At 42.4% G+C, this 20,962-nt stretch overlaps 1 protein-coding gene across 2 annotated transcripts in view; it reads right to left on the bottom strand.

Annotated features, from left to right (window-relative positions):
• zdhhc2 (zDHHC palmitoyltransferase 2) overlaps nt 1-20,962 on the bottom strand; it is a 106,429-nt gene that overhangs the window by 24,370 nt on the left and 61,097 nt on the right. For both annotated transcript variants that reach the window (XM_043690199.2, XM_043690209.2), the window contains exons 6-7: nt 18,647-18,679; nt 5,929-6,049 (exon numbers count right to left, since the gene is read on the bottom strand). In XM_043690199.2, coding sequence (XP_043546134.1) covers nt 5,929-6,049; nt 18,647-18,679 — 154 coding nt within the window. The remainder of the gene's footprint in view (nt 1-5,928; nt 6,050-18,646; nt 18,680-20,962) is intronic.

Here is a 20,962-nt window from a genome sequence, read left to right as displayed (position 1 = left end):
AAAGCTGAACTGCAGTTCCCTATCTATCCCTATTAATAATCAAAGATGAACAACACCCATTGAAAAGTCAGAGCTCATTGCTAAAACTGAAAACAATATGTTAAAAGTGCTCAATAAAGTCACCATCTGTAAAGATAGGTTATTATTGTGGTGACCAGTTTTGTTGAAGAGTTATACCGAAAGGGTTTCTGGAACATTGATGGATATATTGTGTCATTAGATCATTCACTGATTTTTAAAATGTTTTTTTCTGTTTAAATCAACAAGCTTTTCATGGCATTGCATTCACAGTTGAATTCATCTTCACAGTTGAAATGATATGGGTTTCAAAGGCTTGAAGGCATTTTATAATAAGAATTAAAGCCTATTATGGTTAATAATGATGCCATTCACCATATCAACGTACTTGAACTTTTAAGCAACAGGATGAAACATTATGCCTGGGGTTTTTCTCCTAATGAATTGCCCTTTGAGACAGAATAGGGGGTGGTAAAGTGACAGAAATCAGGCACTTAAGGGCTATTGCTTTAAACTTTCCATTCTAGGGTTTTGAAAGAAGTAAATGACAGCATTGCAGGTACTCAAACAATATACTTCCAACATTATGTTGACTTGACACTCATTCGTTTTGATTTGAAAATTGTACATGTCTTTCCTTGATCTAAGAAATGTGACAAAGTGAAAGCAGGAATTTATAAAATAGTCGCCTAACATCTGGTGCTGGAAACAAACTACTGTGGATACTGGAAATCTGAAAGAAAAAATAAAATGCCATAAATATTCAACCTGTGTGGAGAAAAAACAACTCATGGTTCTGTTATAATAGTTCATCAAAAGTGTAGGAAGTTTTAAACAAGTGAAAGTGAGTGGAGAGAGGGACAGAAAGGATAGAGGACAGAGAGACTAAATGACAAAAGAGTCTATGTTGCAAGGCGCAAGGGAATAGTACAGAAAAGTAAGAAGCAAAAGATATGTCTAGAAGAAGTGTTAATGCTGCTACCATGTAAATGCAAAGTAAAGGAAAAACGAAGAGAAATTAGACAGTAAAAGAACAAATGAGCAACAAGATGCACAGTAAAATGATTGAACTCAGTACAGTACAGATGGCTGTAAGTGCCTAGTTGAAAGGCAAGATGCTGTTTTCAGTTTCTGGACTTGTACAGTGTTCTAACAGAGCACAACACAAGCTAGAAGCATCACATTTTCCATTTAGACACTTTTGGACTCTAGGACTCAATATTGATTTGCACAGTAAGTTAATTGTTTTCAGTGGCCTACAGAAAGTCTGCTGTAGTGAGTAGAGTGGGTTCTTTCTTGATTATATGTTTTTTGAGATATATCTCTTGATTAAACTTAAAATATAAGCCATAACTATTCATCTAACCTGGGGCAATGTTTTGTAGAGGAATAAGACAGTGTTATTTTCTGGGTCTGTAGATTGTGAAGGAGCAAAAATGGCCTTTAGTAGAGTGATATGTGCTTCTTGTCAGATGTGGGAGTTTAAAGAGAGTTTAAGAGTTACTGCAGATTATATCTGCAATAAATTCTGTTGGTTGTGAATCTTATTCAATCGAATGGATCAGTTGGAGAGACAGTTAGAAGCGATGAGGAATTTGCAACAGCAACAGAATGTGATGGACGGCAGTTATAGGAAGGGGGAAAGTCTCAGATACAGTCACAGGGTTAACTCCATGAAAGGTAAGAGAGATAGGCAGCTAGTGCAGGAGGCTTCTGTGGCTATACCCATTTCAAACAATTATGCTGTTTTGGAAAATGTAGGGGGGGGGGGGGGGGTTGGATTCTCAGGGGAACGTAGCACGAACTGCCAAGTTTCTGGTCTTGAGTCTCACTCCAATGCAATGAGGGGTATGTCGGGTTTCAAGAGATCAATTGTGTTAGGCGATTCTCTCGGTCCGAGGTACAGACAGATGTTTCTGTGGCCAGCAGCAGAAAAATCAGAATGGTGTGTTGCTTCCCTGGTGCCAGGATCAAGGATGTCTCAGGAAGGGTGTAGAATATTCTCAAGGGGGAGAGAGGCCAGCAAGAGGTCATTGTCCACATTGGAATCAACGACATAGGAAGGGAAAAGATTGAGATTCTGAAGGGTGATTAGAGAGAGTTAGGCAGGAATTTAAAAAGGAGGTCCTCAAGAGTAGTAATATCTGGTATACGCCTGGTGCTACGAGCTAGTGAGGGCAGGAATAGGAGGATGGAGCAGACGAATGCATGGCTGAGGAGCTAGTGTATGGGAGAAGGATTCACATTTTTGGATCATTGGAATCTCTTCTGGGGTAGAAGTGACTTGTACAAGAAGGATGGATTGCACCTAATTGGAAGGGGACTAATATACTGGCAGGGAAATTTGCTAGAGCTGCTCGGGAGGATTTAAACTAGTAAGGTGGGGGGGGGGGGGGGGTGTGGGACCCAGGGAGATAGTGAGGAAAGTGATCAATCTGAGACTGGTACAGTTGAGGATAGAAGTGAGTCAAACAGTCAGTGCAGGCAGAGACAAGGTAGGACTAATAAATTAAACTGCATTTATTTCAATGCAAGGGGCCTAACGGGAAAGGCAGATGAATGCAGGGCATGGTAAGGAACATAGGACTGGGATAACATAGCAATTACAGAAACTTGGCTCAGGGATGGGCAGGACTGGCAGCTGAATGTTCCAGGATAGAAATGCTACAGGAAGGACAGAAGGGGAGGCAAGAGAGGAGGGGGAGTGGCGTTTTTGATAAGGGATAACATTACAGCTGTGCTGAGGGAGGATATTCCTGGAAATACATCCCAGGAAGTTATTTGGGTGGAACTGAGAAATAAGAAAGGGATGATCACCTTATTGGGAATGTATTATAGACCCCCTAGTAGTCAGAGGGACATTGAGAAACAAACTTGTAAAGAGATCTCAGCTATCTGTAAGAATAATAGGGTGGTTATGGTAGGGGATTTTAACTTTCCAAACATAGACTGGGACTGCCAGTGTTAAGTGTTCAGATGGAGAGGAATTTGTTAAGTGTGTACAAGAAAATTTTCTGATTTAATATGTGGATGTACCTACAAGAGAAGGTGGAAAACTTGACCTTCCTCTTGGGAAATAAGGCAGGGCAGGTGACTGAAGTGTCAGTGGGAAAGCATTTTGGGGCCAGCGACCGTAATTCCATTAGATTTAAAATAGTGATGGAAAAGGATGGACCAGATCTTAAAATGGAGAAAGGCTAATTTTGACGGTATTAGGCAAGAACTTTCAAAAGCTGATTGGGCGCTGATGTTTGCAGGTAAAGGGATGGATGGAAAATGGGAAGCCTTCAGGAATGAGATAACGAGAATCCAGAGAAAGTATATTCCTGTTAGGGTGAAAGGAAAGGCTGGTAGGTATAGGGAATGCTGGATGACAAAAGAAATTGAGGGTTTGGTTAAGAAAAAGAAGAAAGCATATGTAAGGTATAGACAGGATAGATCGCGTGAATCCTTAGAAGAGTATAAAGGCAGTAGGAGTATACTTAAGAGGGAAATCAGGAGGGCAAAAAGGGGACATGAGATAGCTTTGGCAAATAGAATTAAGGAGAATCCAAAGGGTTTTTACAAATACATTAAGGACAAAAGATAACGAGGGAGAGAATAGGGCCCTTCAAAGATCAGAAAGGCGGCCTTTGTGTGGAGCTGCAGAAAATGGGGGAGATACTAAATGAGTATTTTGCATCAGTATTTACTGTGGAAAAGGATATGGAAGATATAGACTGTAGGGAAATAGATGGTGACACCTTGCAAAATGTCCAAATTACAGAGGAGGAAGTGCTGGATGTCTTGAAACGCATAAAGGTGGATAAATCCCCAGGACCTGATCAGGTATACCCTAGAACTGTGTGGGAAGCTAGGGAAGTGATTGCTGGGCCTCTTGCTGAAATATTTGCATCATCGATAGTCACACGTGAGGTGCCAGAAGACTGGAGGTTGGCTAACGTGGTGCCACTGTTTAAGAAGGGTGGTAAGGACAAACCAGGGAACTATAGACCAGTGAGCCTGGCGTCGGTGGTGGGCAAGTTGTTGGAGGGAATCCTGAGGAACAGGATGTACATGTATTTGGAAAGGCAAGGACTGAATAGAGAGCCAACATGGCTTTGTGCGTGGGAAATCATGTCTCACAAACTTGATTGAGTTTTTTGAAGAAGTAACAAAGAGGATTGATGAGGGCAGAAAGGTAGATGTGATCTATATGGACTTGAGTAAGGCGTTTGACAAGGTTCCCCATGGGAAATTGTCCCCACGGAACATAGGGAGAACTAGCCATTTGGATACAGAACTGGCTAAAAAGGTAGAAGACAGGGGGTGTTGGTGGAGGGTTGTTTTTCAGACTGGAGGCCTGTGACCAGTGGAGTGCCACAAGGATCGGTGCTAGGTCCACTACTTTTTGTCATTTACATAAATGATTTGGATGCGAGCATAAGAGATACAGTTAGTAAGTTTGAAAATGACACCAAAATTGGAGGTGTAGTGGACAGCGAAGAAGGTTACCTCAGATTACAACAGGATCTTGACCAGATGGGCCAATGGGCTGAGAAGTGGCAGATGGAGTTTAATTCAGATAAATGCGAGGTGCTGCATTTTGGGAAAGCAAATCTTAGCAGGACTTATACACTTAATGGTAAGGTCCTAGGGAGTGTTGCTGAACAAAGAGACCTTGGAGTGCAGGTTCATAGCTCCTTGAAAGTGGAGTTGCAGGTAGATAGGATAGTGAAGAAGGCGTTTGGTATGTTTTCTTTTATTGGTCAGAGTTGGGAAGTCATGTTGCAGCTGTACAGGACGTTGGTTAGGCCACTGTTGGAATATTTCATGCAATTCTGGTCTCCTTCCTATCAGAAAGAAGTTGTGAAACTTGAAAGGGTTCAGAAAAGATTTACAAGGATGTTGCCAGGGTTGGAGGATTTGATTTATAGGGAGAGGCTGAACAGGCTGGGTCAGTTTTCCCTGGAGCGTCGGAGATTGAGGGGTGACCTTATAGAGGTTTACAAAATTATGAGGGGCATGGATAGGATCCTGGTGTCGGGGAGTCCAGAATCAAAGGGCATCAGTTTAGGGTGAGAGGGGAAAGATATAAAAGAGACCTAAGGGGCAACTTCCTCACACAGAGGGTGGTACGTGTATGGAATGAGCTGCCAGAGGAAGTGGTAGAGGCTGATACAATTGCAACATTTAAAAGGCATTTGGATGGGTACATGAATAGGAAGGGTTTGGAGGGATATGGGCTGGGTGCTGGCAGGTGGGACTAGATTGGGAAGGGATATCTGGTCGGCATGGTCGGGTCTGTTTCTATGCTGTACATCTCTATGACTCTATAACTTCAGAACATGAATTCTGTATCCTTGATTTTTCTTACATGCTCCACATGTTTCCAGATCATCTTCCCCAACAAAACACAGACATACTCTCACACATAGACACAAACATGCCTCGTTTGTCTCTTGTTCACTTTGCTCTCAGCAGATTCGACCCATTTTCTCCTTTTCACACCATGATATTATAGCTTTCTCCCCTTCACTGCCAATGTCAACACCCATGTCTTTTGCTCTGGGAACCCTCTCCATTTGTTCCATTTAGTCTTCCTCCCCTTCTATCAACATCATTAAAAGCCTTTTCTAAACCCTCCCACAGTTCTGAAGAAGATCTATATTTGACTCAAAATGCTAACAGCTGTTTCACTCTCCACAGAGGCTGCCAGACCTGTTGAGTTTATCCAGCACTTTTGTCTTTGTTTCAGATTTCCAGCACCTGCAGCATTTTGCTTTTATTTAAAGGAATCATTGGTTAATTAACTCATTGACTGAATTTATTTATTCCATTAAAATATACAGCAAAAACGTCCTTTTGTTAAACATCTCGATACTTAATCAAAGTGAATGAAGTATGACTATAGAATTATATTAAACTTACCATCCAAAACTTGATAAAGTACTGCAGGTCAGTGGCAGCGATAAAAATGCAGTAAAGCAAGGAGTAAGCCAAGAAAAGGAAAAAAAACTTGTAATTGGAGAATCCAACACAGTTGTTTACCCTGTAAATAAACAAAAATGTATATTTTGTCACTTTTAATTAGAATTTAAATTTTTAAAAATTGCATGACAGCAATAGAAATGAAAACTGTGAGATATTTAAAACTGGCCGCTGATTCCGTATCTTCCATGTTATATTGCTGTAAAAAGTCAGCAGTTTACCATGTTGGCTCTATGTTAGTGGCCTAGACATTTTAAGACTGTTGGTTCCAATTGTGAGAAGTTATTTGATTCACTCTGAGCTCCCTTGAAATGCAGTTTAGCATCAGATTTGTACTTGGCCAGGTTTTCACATGTGTACTGCAAACTTCATGGTTTGGATACTTTCACTACAGTATGTGTACACCTACGATATATTGTAGCAATCAAGAAAATCATACATTTGAAGTAAACTTTTTCTTCTATTTAACATTTCAATTTCAGTGGGTGTTTTGTTGGAGTGGTGGCATGTGATCAATCTTGCAATTCTCAAAGAGGCACTTCAGTCGCATCATCAGACACAATGATAACTCTGCTATTGGGTCCTCAGTGTGCAGGTAGCAAGAAACACATCGTACAGACTAATCCATCACAAAAGTCAGGAGAATGTCACGGGGCAGGGGATTAAATATTTTAATTGTGAAATGCAATCCTTAGCCAATGCACATGTGCCAGCCTCCAATTTTACAGCAATAAAGTCATAGTCATAGAGATGTACAGCATGGAAACAGACCCTTCAGTCCAACCTGTCCATGTCTTGGAAAAGCTAGTTGCTCCACTACAATATTGAAATCTCACCCCTATACTGCAATTGGGAATGAGATTTAATTCTAATGGCTGCTAGTCAAGTTCTCATTGTCCTGGAGACAGGGACAGCCAGCTGCTGAAGGCAAGGACTTCTGAACGTCTTGGGGGCTCATTCGGGATGTTCTTCCATCGCAGGGGGGAGTGGCTGGCCTTGGACACTGGGAAGATGCGTACTGTTCCCAACTGAGGAGCGGTCTCGTGTCCCGGTTTGGTCCGCTCCCTTGGGTGACTGGTACGCGTCCCACAAGAGAGTCATCTGAATCAGATAGTGACAGGAGGTCGATAGACAATATAGCGAAAAGGGGCCAGGCAACTCTGTGCACAGACCAAGGTAAGAAACCTGACTTTTAAGTATTGCCTTGGTGGCCGGGAAAAGGGGTAATTAATCGCTGAGGGACTGGCGAGGGCCCCGGGAAATGGGAGGTAGGCAGAGTAGCTGTCACGGAGTAAAGAAAGAAGAAAAAGTCCCTGGTAACATTCCTCCTGAAAGTCCGTTGGGGAGGATGTTGCGGGAATGGACAAGCAATACTTGTACAAGGGCAAAAGATAAAAAGAAAATGATTAAATATTGTTGTTTAGTATGGACCAAAGAACCAGTCCTTCGTCCGGCTGTTTTCTGGCCAAAGTATGGTTCGGACGAGGATTGGGTCTGTCAGTATTTAGATTTGTATGTGAATAAAAAACCTTTTAGTCAAGAGGAGGCGGACTATGCGTCCTGTTGGAAGGGCAGTTTGGGAATGATGGTAGTAAAGACAAAGGATTCCCCCTCTGCCCACCCAGTCCCTGGGATCCTCTTGGCTGTTTGCCCCCCCACGTACCATAAAATCAGATTAGGTGAACATGGGGGAGGAGGAGAGACAGACAGACAGGGACTGGGAACAGATGACTCACAAGAGGAGGACGAAGGGGCAGTGGATGGGGATGTTGTTGTTTCTGACCCTCAATCCTCAGCAAAAGAAAGGGAAGCTACAGTAGATGTAGAGGAGGCCTCCGGAGGATCTAAATCAAAGCCTAAGGGGGAGAAACAAAAAAAAAGGGAAGAACGTAACGACTTATCCCCTTCGGGAGGTACCAGTAGGGGACAAAGAGATTGGGTTTGTAAGTGCCCCCCTCACCAGTGGGGAGGCCAGAACATTTAAAAAGGAAATGAAGGTCCTGGTTGAGGATCCGGTGGGGTTGTCTGAACAAATTGATCAATTTTTGGGGCCCAGTCTGTATACGTAGGCTGAGTTAATGTCTATTTTGAATATAATATTTACTGAGGAAGAAAGGGGACTTATACGAGGAGCAGCCATTAAAATATGGGACAGGGAACACCCGATTGGAGATGGGAATGCTGGACAGGGAGAGGTGAAGTTTCCCCTCAGAGACCCCCAGTGGGAAAACCAAAACCCAGAGCATAGAGAAGAAATGAGGGAATTGAAAGACCTGATTCTAAAAGGAATAAGAGAGGCAGTTCCGAAGTCGCAGAATTTGACTAAAGCCTTTGAAGTTAGACAGGAGAAAGATGAGACTCCCTGAGCTTTCTTGCAAAGATTAAGAGACTCAATGCGGAAATATTCTGGAATGAACCCTGAGGACCTAGTGGCACAGGGTCTTTTGAAAGTACATTTTGTGACAAAGGCATGGCCAGACATACAGGGAAAGATACAGAAGATAAAAGGGTGGAGAGAAAAACCATTAGATGAATTGTTAAGAGAGGCACAGAAAGTGTTTGTAAAGAGAGAGGATGAGAGACAAAAACAGAAGGTGAAAATGATGGTAGCTACGGTTGATGAGGTAGTTAAGAGGAGAATGGAACCAATAGTGAGCAACCGGAGCGGCGGGTGGCAGCATGTAGGACGGAGAGGGAGAGGACAAGGGGGAGCATTTGATAGAGGGTTCGAGCGACAGGGGCAGAGATGGAGGTCTCCACAGGCAGGATGCTATTATTGTGGAAAGATAGGGCATTTTAAGCGGGAGTGTCCTGATCTAGAAAGGGAAGAAAGGGCAATTCCGCTTATGAATTTTGATGAAGAATAGGGGTGTCAGGGGTTCCTGCCCTCGGGGGCCCACCAGGAACCCTTGATAAACTTGAAGGTGGGACCCTGTAGGGAAGAGGCAGTCTTCCTAGTAGATACGGGGGTGTACGGTCATCGCTGAATTTTAAACCAAAGAAAGTAGAAATGTCAACACGATCAATTACTGTTTTGGGGGTAAAAGGGGAAGGATTTACTGTTCCAGTATTTGAACCTCTGATGATAGAAGGTCCAAAGGATAGGGTCACAGGGAACTGCTGTATATCCCTGATATAGGAAGTAGCTTACTAGGGAGAGACTTAATTATCCTCTTAGGACTGGAGATTGGAATTCAGGAAAAAGAATTAGTTGTACAGACGGCAATGTTGACAGAGGATGTGGAGAGAGAGAGATAGACCCTATTGTATGGGCTAGAGAAGGGAATCATGGAAAACTACAGATCCCTCCCCTAGAAATAAATTTAAAAAGGAGAGGGGACGTTGTCTGTGAGCGACAATATCCCATTTCCATAGAAGGTAAACTAGGACTGCAGCCAGTAATTGAGGGACTGATTAGAGATGGACTGTTAGAGCCATGTATGTCTCCTTATAATACCCCAATTCTACAAGTGCGTAAATCTGATGGAACTTATCGATTGGTGCAGGATTTGAGAACATTAAATCGAATAGTACAGATCAGGCACCCAGTGGTGGCAAATCCCTATACGTTATTAAGTAAGATCCCTCATGACCACAAATAGTTTAGTGTGATAGATTTAAAGAATGCCTTTTGGGCTTGTCCCTTGGCAGAGGAAAATAGGAATTTGTTTGCCTTTGAATGGGAAGACCCCAAGACAGGACGGAAACAGCAATACCGGTGGACTGTGCTCCCCCAAGGGTTTACGGAATCCCCGAATTTATTTGGACAGATGTTAGAACAAATATTGGAGAAATTTAGAAGCCCCAAGGGGACTACCCTGTTGCAGTATGTAGACGACCTCTTAGTAACAGGAAAAAGAAGAGAAAGAGGAGTAGAAGCCACTAACAAATTATTGAATTTCCTGGGCCAGCAAGGACTGCGAGTATCTAAAAACAAACTACAATATGTGGAGCAAGAAGTGAAATACTTGGGACATTTAGTTAGTGAGGGAAAGCGAAAGATAAGCCCGGAACGGATAGAGGGAATAGTGGGGATGCCGCTGCCCAGGACTAAACGGGAGTTACGTAAATTTTTGGGTCTAACGGGATATTGCAGATTGTGGATTGATTCCTATGCTCAGAAGACTAAGAAATTATATGTCAAACTATTAGAGGAGGAACCAAAATGTCTAAGTTGGGATGATGAGGAAAAAGAACTAGTTGAGGAACTCAAAAGAGATCTGATCCATGCCCTCGTGTTAGCCTTACCTTCCCTAGATAAACCTTTCCACCTCTTTGCTACCGTAGATAAGGGAGCGGCTTTGGGAGTATTAACCCAGAGGTGGGGAGGAATGAAACAGCCAGTAGCATATCTTTCGAAGCTATTGGATCCAGTATCCCGGGGGTGGCCTGAGTGTGTGCAGGCTGTGGCACTGTGGGTGGAGGAAAGCAGAAAGTTTACATTTGGGGGAGCCCTAATAGTAAGCACCCCACACCAAGTGAGAACGATCCAAAACCAAAAAGCTGGGCGATGATTGACAGACTCGCGGATTTTGCAATATGAGGCAATATTAATAGAAAAGGATGATCTAGTGTTGGTCACGGACAATTGTTTAAATCCAGCTGCCTTTCTTTGGAAAGGGGAAGGAGACTGTCCTCAGAATCCAGGGCACAACTGCCTTGACATTATAGAATACCAAACTAAGATCTGCATGGACCTGAGAGATGTTCCACTTCATGCAGGGGCTAGACTTTTTATAGACGGATCATCCTGGGTAACTGAAGGGAAAAACAATAATGGGTATGCAATCGTAGATGGGACAAAAGGTAGTGTGGTGGAACATAGAACATAAAACAATACAGCACAGAACAGGCCCTTCGGCCCACGATGTTGTGCCGAACATTTGTCCTAGCAGGAAGGTTGCCAAATGGCTGGTCAGCTCAGACCTGCAAACTCTATGCATTGGAAAGAGCCCTTAGGGCATTAGAAAATAAAGAGGGAACAGTATACACTGACTCTAAATATGCATTTGGTGTTGTGCACACTTTCAGAAAGATATTGCAGGAAAGAGGAATGATCAATAGCCGAGGGAAGGAATTAGTACATGAAGAATTGATTAAACGGGTCTTGGAGTCTCTATTACTCCCCTGAGAAATAGCGGTAGTGCATGTAAATGGTCATCAGAAAGGAAATGAACCAGAAGCTAGGGGAAATAGATTAGCCGATGAAGTGGCTAGGGAAGCCGCCCTGAACCCACAAGAAGTGGTGATTCATTCCCTAATACCTACTGTCCCAGGTCCTAGGGAAGCTCCTATATTTACTGAAAGAGAAAAAAAAGAATTGAGAGATTTAGGGGCTGCAAAAACAGCAGATGGAAATTGGAGGTTACCTGATGGAAGGGAAATGTTAAACAAAATGATGATGCGAGAGATTATGGCTGTCATACACCAAGGCAGTCATTGGGGAGTACAAGCAATGTGTGATTTAGTTCTTAGGGAATATGGATGTAAAGGAATATATACAATTGCTAAACAAATATGTGAGAGATGTATAATATGCAGGAAGGTAAATAAGAAAGTCTTGAGAAAGCAGACCCCGGGAGGAAGAGACCCAGGATTGAGACCCTTCCAGAGTATACAAGTAGATTATACTGAACTACCCAGAGTAGGAAGACTAAAATATATGTTGGTCATAGTAGATCATTTATCCGGTTGGGTTGAGACATACCCCCGAGCTACCGCCACTGCGAATGGGGTGTCTAAAACAATATTGGAGCACATAATTCCCCGATATGGCTAGCGAACCGTATATATTCTGACCAAGGAACTCATTTTACCTCTAAAGTGTTACAGGGGGTAATGATAGGGTTGGGAATTTCCTGGGAGTTCCACACTCCATGGCACCCGCCATCATCGGGAAGGGTTGAGAGAATGAACCAAACACTCAAACGACAGCTCTCTAAATTGATAATAGAAACCAGACTCCCTTGGACCAAATGTTTACCTATAGCTCTCTTGCGAGTACGAACAGCCACAAGGAAAGATTTGGGAGTATCCCCCTATGAAATCTTATTTGGATTACCTTACCTGGGAACGAATGGAGAATTGCCAATTCCCAAAACTAAAGATTTGTTTTTAAAGAAGTATATACTGGGCTTGTCCTCCTCTTTGTCTTTCCTCAGGAAACAGGGTTTATTGGCACAGACTCCACCCCTTGAATTCACCACTAATCCCATCCGGCCTGGCGATTGGGTCTTAGTAAAATCATGGATAGAGACTAAATTGCAGCCGGACTGGGAAGGGCCATACCAGGCTCTTTTGACTACCGAAACTGCAATAAGGACGGCGGAGAAAGGCTGGACTCACTACACTCGGATCAAAGGGCCAGTGGACTTTCCAGTTGAGGAAGAAGTCTGGACAGCCGAATCAACGCAAGACCCGCTGAAACTCAGACTAAAGAGACTTTGAGTAACTGATTATACAGTGGCGACGCGAGCGCGGGATTATTTCTGTAAGATTGTATATTAAGCCTTTTTGTGCTTCAGCATGATGATTAGAATACTGGGAATGCTTAGAGTTATGATGCTAGCCCTCTTAGTATTGGGATTTTGTCAAATATCATTTTCATATGTATATTAATGGTTCCTGAGTCTGATAATCCACAAGTAATAGACGCTGATGCATGCAGCTGAGTAAATTGTGGGGATGTAGATAATCAGAGACAGTACCGCAGCTCTGAGATACATCTTAAGTCCTATGGGGATGGCCTCGGGGATGGTACTTGGTATAATGGTCTCGTCACAGTACACCGGGCCCCCTTCCGACCAGCTTGCGATTGTCCCGATAAAAAGTGTAACCCAATATACCTAACAATAAAGAAAACCACATGGCACGAAGCAATTCTCGGCGGGCGGGGGGGGGGGGGGTGCACCTATGAGATACAATTAAATGAAACATTTGGGATAGAAATGAAAGCAAACGGGAAGGATTTCTTGGGCTGTTGTTTTCAAATTAGCAGAGGACAGGGAAAACGGGTAGAACTACTGGGTAATAAGATACAACCTTTCACCCCTCCCGATGATCCTAAAGTAGTGAAAATTATAGAGGTAAAGGACTTGAAACAGACCATCGAAATAGAAACTGGGTACGGGGATGCAAATGCCTGGGTTGAATGGGTAAAGTATACTGTAAAAAGTCTGAACAAAAGCAATTGCTATGCATGTGCCTCCGGTAGGCCAGTGGCCCAGGTGGTTCTCTTTCCGCTCGGGTGGAAGTGAGACAGGAAGGGCATGAAATGTCTGATAGTCCAGTATCAGGATGAGACTGCATGGAATGATAGGAATTGTACCTCCCTATCTCTGATGTTCCCTCCCTTGGAGGAGAAAGATGCAAAAGCTCCCCCCACATTTTCCGCCGCAGTTGGAAATCACACGTCGTGTGTGCGCAGGCAAGGTACAAGTCGGTCGAGAGATTTGGGGGAGCTGAAATTATGTACAGAGATTAAGAATTTACTGAAACGGAGAAGGGAGGGAACTACTCAGCACTAAAGGTTCCCCGAGCGGATCTGTGGTGGTACTGTGGAGGCAAAATATTGAGACCCACCCTACCTCCGGATTGGAGAGGGATATGTGCAATTGTACAATTGGCAATTCCATTTACCCTGGCATTTGAGAAGGAAAAGATCGTAGGGAAAAAGGGAAGAGGTAAGAGATTACGGTTAGACACTTCTTTCGATGACAGGATTTATCTCGATTCGGTAGGAGTCCCTGGGGAGTACCTGATGAATTCAAGGCTCGTAACCAGATTGCAGCAGGCTTTGAATCAGCTCTCTTTTGGTGGGTAACAATTAATAAAAATGTAGATTGGATAAATTACATTTTCTATAATCAACAGCAATTTATAAATTATACAAGAAATGCGGTTAAAGGAATATCGGAACAGCTTGATGCGATAAGTAGGATGGTATGGGAAAACAGAATGGCCCTTGACATGATTTTAGCAGAAAAAGGGTGTGTGAGTGTGATGTTAGGAGGAAGCTGTTGTACCTTTATTCCTAATAACACTGCACCTGATGGTTCAATTACTCGGGCCTTAAGGGGATTGACGACCTTAGCAGAGGAACTGGCTGGGAATTCAGGAGTAGACACATCTCTCACGGGATGGCTTGAATCATGGTTTGGAAAATGGAAGGGGGTGGTGGTTTCTATCCTTACTTCCCTGATATTTGTAGGCGGGGTATTGGTGGCCATTGGCTGTTGTATCATACCCTGTATACGAGGGCTAACCCAAAGACTGATTGAGACAGCCTTAATGAAACAGATGCCCCTAAAAGGGAATCAGGCAGAGGAGCTTTATTGACTAAATAATGAGGGGATGAGTGAGACCAAGATGGATGAAATCTCCGGAATGATGCTTGTGAATTTTGGGGGTGATGCTTAAAAGAAAAATTGCAGAAGATAACAAATGGTAATTAAAGAAAAAGGGGAAATTGTGGGATATAGGTAAAGTAATGTTATTTCTGCAATTATAATTACTTATACAAAGTAAATGAACTCACACCAGTGTGTAATTGTTTCAGCCAAGAGCTGAGTCAACAAGAATGGAAATTATATGGAGGAAATACATAATTGTTTTTGTATTAGCTAAAATTGTATGCAAGAATGAAATGTGACTGCAAAACAATGGTAAATATTACAGGCGAATAGATAAGATGCTGTGAGGGGAGGAAGTTAAGCTCGATACGCCTGTACAAACAGTAGGTATAAACATCTGTTTCCCACTTTTACAGAGACACAGGAACAAACCCCAATTAAAAGGGTCATAAGGATCAGTATGGTAGGGGAAGGTACAGATGGAGGGAGTAGATATTGGTGAAGAAAAGATATGCCTAACAATGACCCACAGCGGAATGAGGTCAAACGGCCTTGTGAGGCCAGAAATAAGCCATTTTGTCACAGACAAGGCCGGATAAGGCAAGAGATAAACAGGAGTAATGGGTGCCGGTCTTAGGGAAGTGGAAGATGTAAACAGGGGAAGCAATGAAAAAAAAAAGAAACCAAATTATATAAATATCGTGTATTAATTGAATTTAGTGTGTGTGTCCCTTGCCTTGTAGACAGTGGACATCACACCCTCTTGCAAGAGTAAAATAAAGGATACTACTGATTCAGATTTTGTCTCGGACTGAAATTATTGAAGTGTGTGAGCTTAGTTTCTCACAGTTCCCTCTCTGAAATATCGAGAAAGATTCTCTGAAATGATCATGGCCAAGGAAACAGGTACAACACCATATCAAGGTGCAACACAATTCTCATGAGACTATGTCACCTGTTGAGAGTTCAGTTCATTTTGTCTTCCAAATGATGCCAAGTCAAATGGAATTAGCTACTTCAGAACTGAACATTAATTTTTTTCCTCTCCCATTGAGATGGAGAAGTTGCTAGATTCAGGAATGTGCAATGTTTCCCCATTCCTCAACAACTTAAATTTATATTAACAGAAGAAGATTCTGGAAGGTGTTTCACAGGAGAATAACCAGACATAAACTAATGCCAAATCAAAGGCAGATTTAAGGATAAGCAACAAAAATTTCGGTCAATGAGATGGATTGAAGTAGGGCATCATGAGTGCAAATTAATTATTAATATTTTATATAGTGTGTGACTGTTTTAAAAACACAATAAATAGCCCAACAAAGATGGCTGCCATAATCATGTGTCAGGACTGAACAATAACCTTTGTAAACTTCTTCAAAGTCAACATCAGCCAGACAATCAACACCCACATACTTCTCAGTAAATCTGGAATGCTTGGAATGCTACGTATTGTGTTATAATCTGCTACAGAGATAATCATCATTAACTAAAACCCTTAAACAATAGACCTGCGAGTTAAATCCACCCTACAATCAGATGCATTAAGGATTACCTATTTAACCTCTGGAATGGGCCATAGACATTTGGCTATCTGCAATACATGCCTTTGATTCTATGGTAACTATTTGTCCTAGCCCAGCTAACTTGGTCACATGGTTTCCTACAATATTACACAGTCTTTCTAACTGTATAATTTTGAAATAGCAGACAACTAAAGGGGTCAGGACTGCTCCACACATCATCCACTGACAGAATCAACACCAATAATTCTGGCTTGCAAAGGAAAAGTGTATAAAATGCAGCCTTCAACTTGCATTTGTGCAGTCTGTAAATAAAAATCTCCTTTCGTCAAAACACTGAAGCAGAAATTACATAATACCAAAACTTCCTCAGAATACTTTCAACATGACTTTTTAAAGAGAAACCAACTTCCTACAATTCCTCAAGCAACCCAAACTCACAAAGGAATAACCTTAATTGTGGACTTTTGGACTCTATCTCAATAGCAAGGTTACCAATAAATTGGTTTCCCTCAGTTGCTTTGTATTTTAAGTCGTTACTACTTGAATAATTTCTTTATCCATTTTGAACGTATATCTCCTCATGTATTTGTTAGTATGTTTGTGCAGCAAAGATTTCTCCACATCCATGTGTATACGAAACACACCGTACTTCTAGTTTAACAAATCGACGTTTTAGGCAAAAGCCCTTCATCAGGATGATGATTTTCTTGCTCCTCGGATGCTGCCTGACCTGCTGTGCTTTTCCAGCACCACTCTGATCTAAACTCTGGTTTCCAGCATCTGCAGTCCTCACTTTTGCCTGGAGTGGAGAAATATGCCCTATCATTTTCTAAAAAAAAGGAACATATTTAAAAAGAAATTACTCATGGACAGGTTGTGAAAAAAGGGGAAGTGGTTTGTTTTATAACGAGCAATCTGTATGTACCAAGGGCCATAAAAGGAGAAGAGCACAGGTGACAACTGGATAGAGTTATGGAAGGAATTCTGGTGCTTTGGCTCTGAATAGCTGAAAGCACAGCTGCCAGTTGGGAGGATGGCAAAGGGAATGGGTGGGGCATACAACAGATTGGAATTGAACATACACACAGTTTCAGAGTTGCTGGACAATTATAAGGCTGGAAGAAGTTACAGACATAGGAAGATATGGAGTGATCTGAATACACGTATGAGTATTTTAAGTTTGAATCTTTGGTGAAATATGAACTAACATTGATCAATGAGTATAGGGCTAATAGACAGGTATGTAGTGCTGGAAAAACATAGCATGTCAGGCAGCATCCGAGGAGCAGGGAAGTCGACATGTTGGGCAAAAGCCAAATGATAGACAGGTGTCTCTCTAAATTATGTGTGTGGTCAATATATGGTCATATCATTCAATATGTGGCATTTGACAAAGGACTGCTTGTGAGCAGCCCAAATAGCAGCTTTGTGACCATTATACTGTCATGCAGCTTTGAGGGATCACTGGCAATTACTTACGTTAGGATAAAGGCAATGGAGTTTGGGATGAACTCAGATTATTGGAGGCTGCAAGGTAGGAGATTGGCCAAGAAAGCACTGGGACAATTAGATTAGATTAGATTAGATTAGATTACTTACAGTGTGGAAACAGGCCCTTCGGCCCAACAAGTCCACACCGACCCGCCGAAGCGCAACCCACCCATACCCGTATATTTACCTCTTTAACCTAACACTACGGGCAATTTAGCATGGCCAATTCACCTGACCCGCACATCTTTGGACTGTGGGAGGAAACCGGAGCACCCGGAGGAAACCCACGCAGACACGGGGAGAATGTGCAAACTCCACACAGTCAGCCGCCTGAGTCGGGAATTGAACCCGGGTCTCTGGCGCAGTGAGGCAGCAGTGCTAACCACTGTGCCACCGTGCCGCACTTCTGGAATTAAGAAAAGCACAGATGAAAGTTTCAGTAGACATTGTTAGGGATGGTTGATAATAAAGGGGTGAAAAGTAGGGAATCTATGTGATGTAGATGGTCTAAAGTTGAAAATTCAATTGTGGATTCAAATTTGATGCTGGGGAATTTGTCATCAATCTGCTCCAGTGTGAAACAATGGTCAGGGAGGGAAATGAAACTGTATACGCTTGTGGGGTGGAAACAAAGACAATAGACAGAATCACCATGAGCAAAGATGGGGATGGTGCACGTCTGGACAGTGTGGGTTAAAACATTAAACTTCAGCATTCCGGAAACTTAACCTGGACACATTCACTTCTGCACTTAATATGCATGTATTTAGAGGAGTTTGCGAAATTCCTCTGGGAACAGGGTGTCAGATTTTTAAATGGAATAAGGCACATTCAACTTAGCATTCTGGCTTTAGATATGAATGAGGAGCAGAGGTTGGCCAGTCAGCTCATCAAACCTGTTTGCCATTTTATAAAATCATGGCTGATCATTTCTTGTTCAAAATTCCACACTCCCACCAAAATATTTGGTATTTTCCAACCACACTTTTACCTCTGAAGTTGCCAAGGATATATTATTGCTCCCTACTTTTGCCTGACCACAAATAGTAGGAACTTCAGAAATTGGAGATGTTGTAGTAGTCTGTAAGGAGAGGGGTGAGATGTTTTACTGAAGGGTTTAGATGATGAGTTCTCAAAGACACAGGGAGAGTTCCTGAATAGAGGAAACCATATATAAATGCTTCTGCTTACAATATGCAAATATAAAACTTCTGAGAAATTATTGTGACCTTGTGTGGAACTACTGTATTTGTTGAAGAAGCCAGTATGAAGCTGACATTTCATACATACCAAGGGCAATGATGGTCCATCTTCAAAATGCACCTGTTGAAATACAAAATCATTGATTTTAATGTCTTACAATACAAATATATGATAAAATCCATTTCCTGTGTCTCCAGTTGGACCAGTGAAGTTCACATACTCTGGGAATGTAATGCTCAGACCATACTCAGTTCTAAGAGTTGCTAGATTGCAACATTCAATTCTCCCCAGCATCAATGATAATGATATAGATAAAGGTATTAAAGTAATATTAGCAAATTTGCTAATGACACAAAGCTGGGTGGCCGAGTGAAACGTGAGGAGGATATTATGAGAATACAGGGTGACTTGGACAGGCTAGGAGAGAGGACAGATACATGGCAGATGCAGTTTAATGTGGATAAATATGTGTGGTTATCTACTTTGGTTGCAAGAACAGGAAGGCAGATTACTATCTAAATGGAGTCAAGTTAGGTAAAGGGGAAGTACAACGAGATCTAGGTGTTGTTGTACATCAGTCAATGAAAGCAAATATGCAGGTACAGCAGGCAGTGAAGAAAGTTAATGGCATGCTGTACTTCATAACAAGAGAAATTGAGTATAGGAGCAAAGAGGTCCTTCTGCAGTTGTACATGGCCCTGGTGAGACTGCACCTGGAGTACTGTGCACAGTTTTGGTCTCCAAATTTGAAGAAAGATATTTTGGATATTGAGGGAGTGCAGCATAGATTCATGAGGTCAATTCCCAGAATAGCGGGACTATCATATGTTGTAAGATTAGAGCGATTGGGCTTGTATATACTTGAGTCTAGAAGGATGGGAGGGGATCTGATTGAGACGTACAAGATTATTAAAGATTGAACACTCTGGAGGCAGGAAGCATGTTTCTGCTGATGGGTGAGTCCAGAACCAGACGACACAGTTTAAAAATAAGGGGTAGGCCATTTAGAATGGAGTTGAGGAGACACTTCTTCACCCAGAGAGTGATGGATATATGGAATGTTCTGCCCCATAAGGCAGTGGAGGCCAAGTCTCTGTAAACTTTCAAGAAAGAGATGGATAGAGCTCTTAGAGATAGTGGAATCAAGGGTTATAGGGATAAGGCAGGAACAGGATACTGATTGAGGATGATCAGCCATGATCATAATGAATGGTGGTGCTGGCTCGAAGGGCCGAGTGGCCTACTCCTGCAACTATTGTCTATAACAAGGGAGAGGCTTTTTACAAACTTTACAATACATGACTAAGGACAGTTCAGGGTCACTGAAGACAGTTAAAAAATTACAGACAGGGACTGAAGGTTTGTAAGTGAGTGAGATGGCAGTGTGGACTCCAAGTTAGGAGTGCTGATTTTTAGTTACATTGTGGGGAAGTCAACATGAGCTCTATGTAAGAGAATCAGTGAAAAGAAATCAAGAGCCTTTGGATAACTCTGTGCAGTTAGCGTTTAAGCCAAAGTACAGCAGTTTAAAAAAAATTATCTTGTGGGACATGGGCATCACTGACTGGCAGTATTTAGTGCCGGTCCCTAATTGCCCTTGAGAACATTATAGCAAGCTGTTTTCTTGAATCGCTGCAGTCCATGTCCTATAGGTTGATCCATGATGCTATTAGGAAGGGATTTCTGGGATTTTGACTCAGTGACAGTGAAGGCACAGTGATTTATTTTCAAGCCAGGATGGTGCGTGACTTCCAAGTGGTAGTGTACCCATGTATCTGCTGCCTTTGTCCTTCTAGATGGGAATGGTCGTGGGTTTGGAAAGTGCTGTCTGAGGACTTTTGGTGAATTTCTGACGTGCATCTTGTAGATGTTACACAGTGTTGCTTCTGAGCATTGGTGGAGAAGGGAGTTGGTGCTTGTGGATTTGGTGCTAATCATGGATGTTGCCAAGGTTCTTGAGTGTTGTTGGAACAGCATCCATCCAGGCAAGTGGAGAGTATTACATTGCCCCCCTGACTTGTTCCTTGTAGACAGTAGACAGGCTTTGGGAGTCAGGAACTGAGTTATTTGTTACACTATTCTCTGACCTGCTCTTGTCACCACTGTGTTCACGTGGCAAGTCCAGTCGAATTTCTGGGCAATGGTAACCCCCAAGATCTGGGGGATTCAGCGAGGGTAATACCATTGAATATGGATAAGGGGTGGTGGTTAGATGGTCTTGTATTGGATGTGGTCATTGCCTGACATTTGTGTGGTGCGAATGTTACTTGCCACTTGTCAGCCCAAGCCTAGACACTGTCCAGATCTTGTTTCTAGTTTGTGAAGAGTTGCAAACGGTGCTGAACATTCAGCAATTATCGGAGAACATCCCCACCTCTGCCCTATGGTGGAGGGATGGTCATT

Source organism: Chiloscyllium plagiosum, unplaced genomic scaffold (assembly GCF_037043375.1).
Source record: "Chiloscyllium plagiosum isolate Xiang-an unplaced genomic scaffold, Cpla_swu_hap1 HiC_scaffold_1, whole genome shotgun sequence".
Classification (NCBI taxonomy): domain Eukaryota; kingdom Metazoa; phylum Chordata; class Chondrichthyes; order Orectolobiformes; family Hemiscylliidae; genus Chiloscyllium; species Chiloscyllium plagiosum.
The sequence above is the reverse complement of the archived record's forward strand: the minus strand, read 5'-3'. Positions and strand labels throughout refer to the sequence as shown.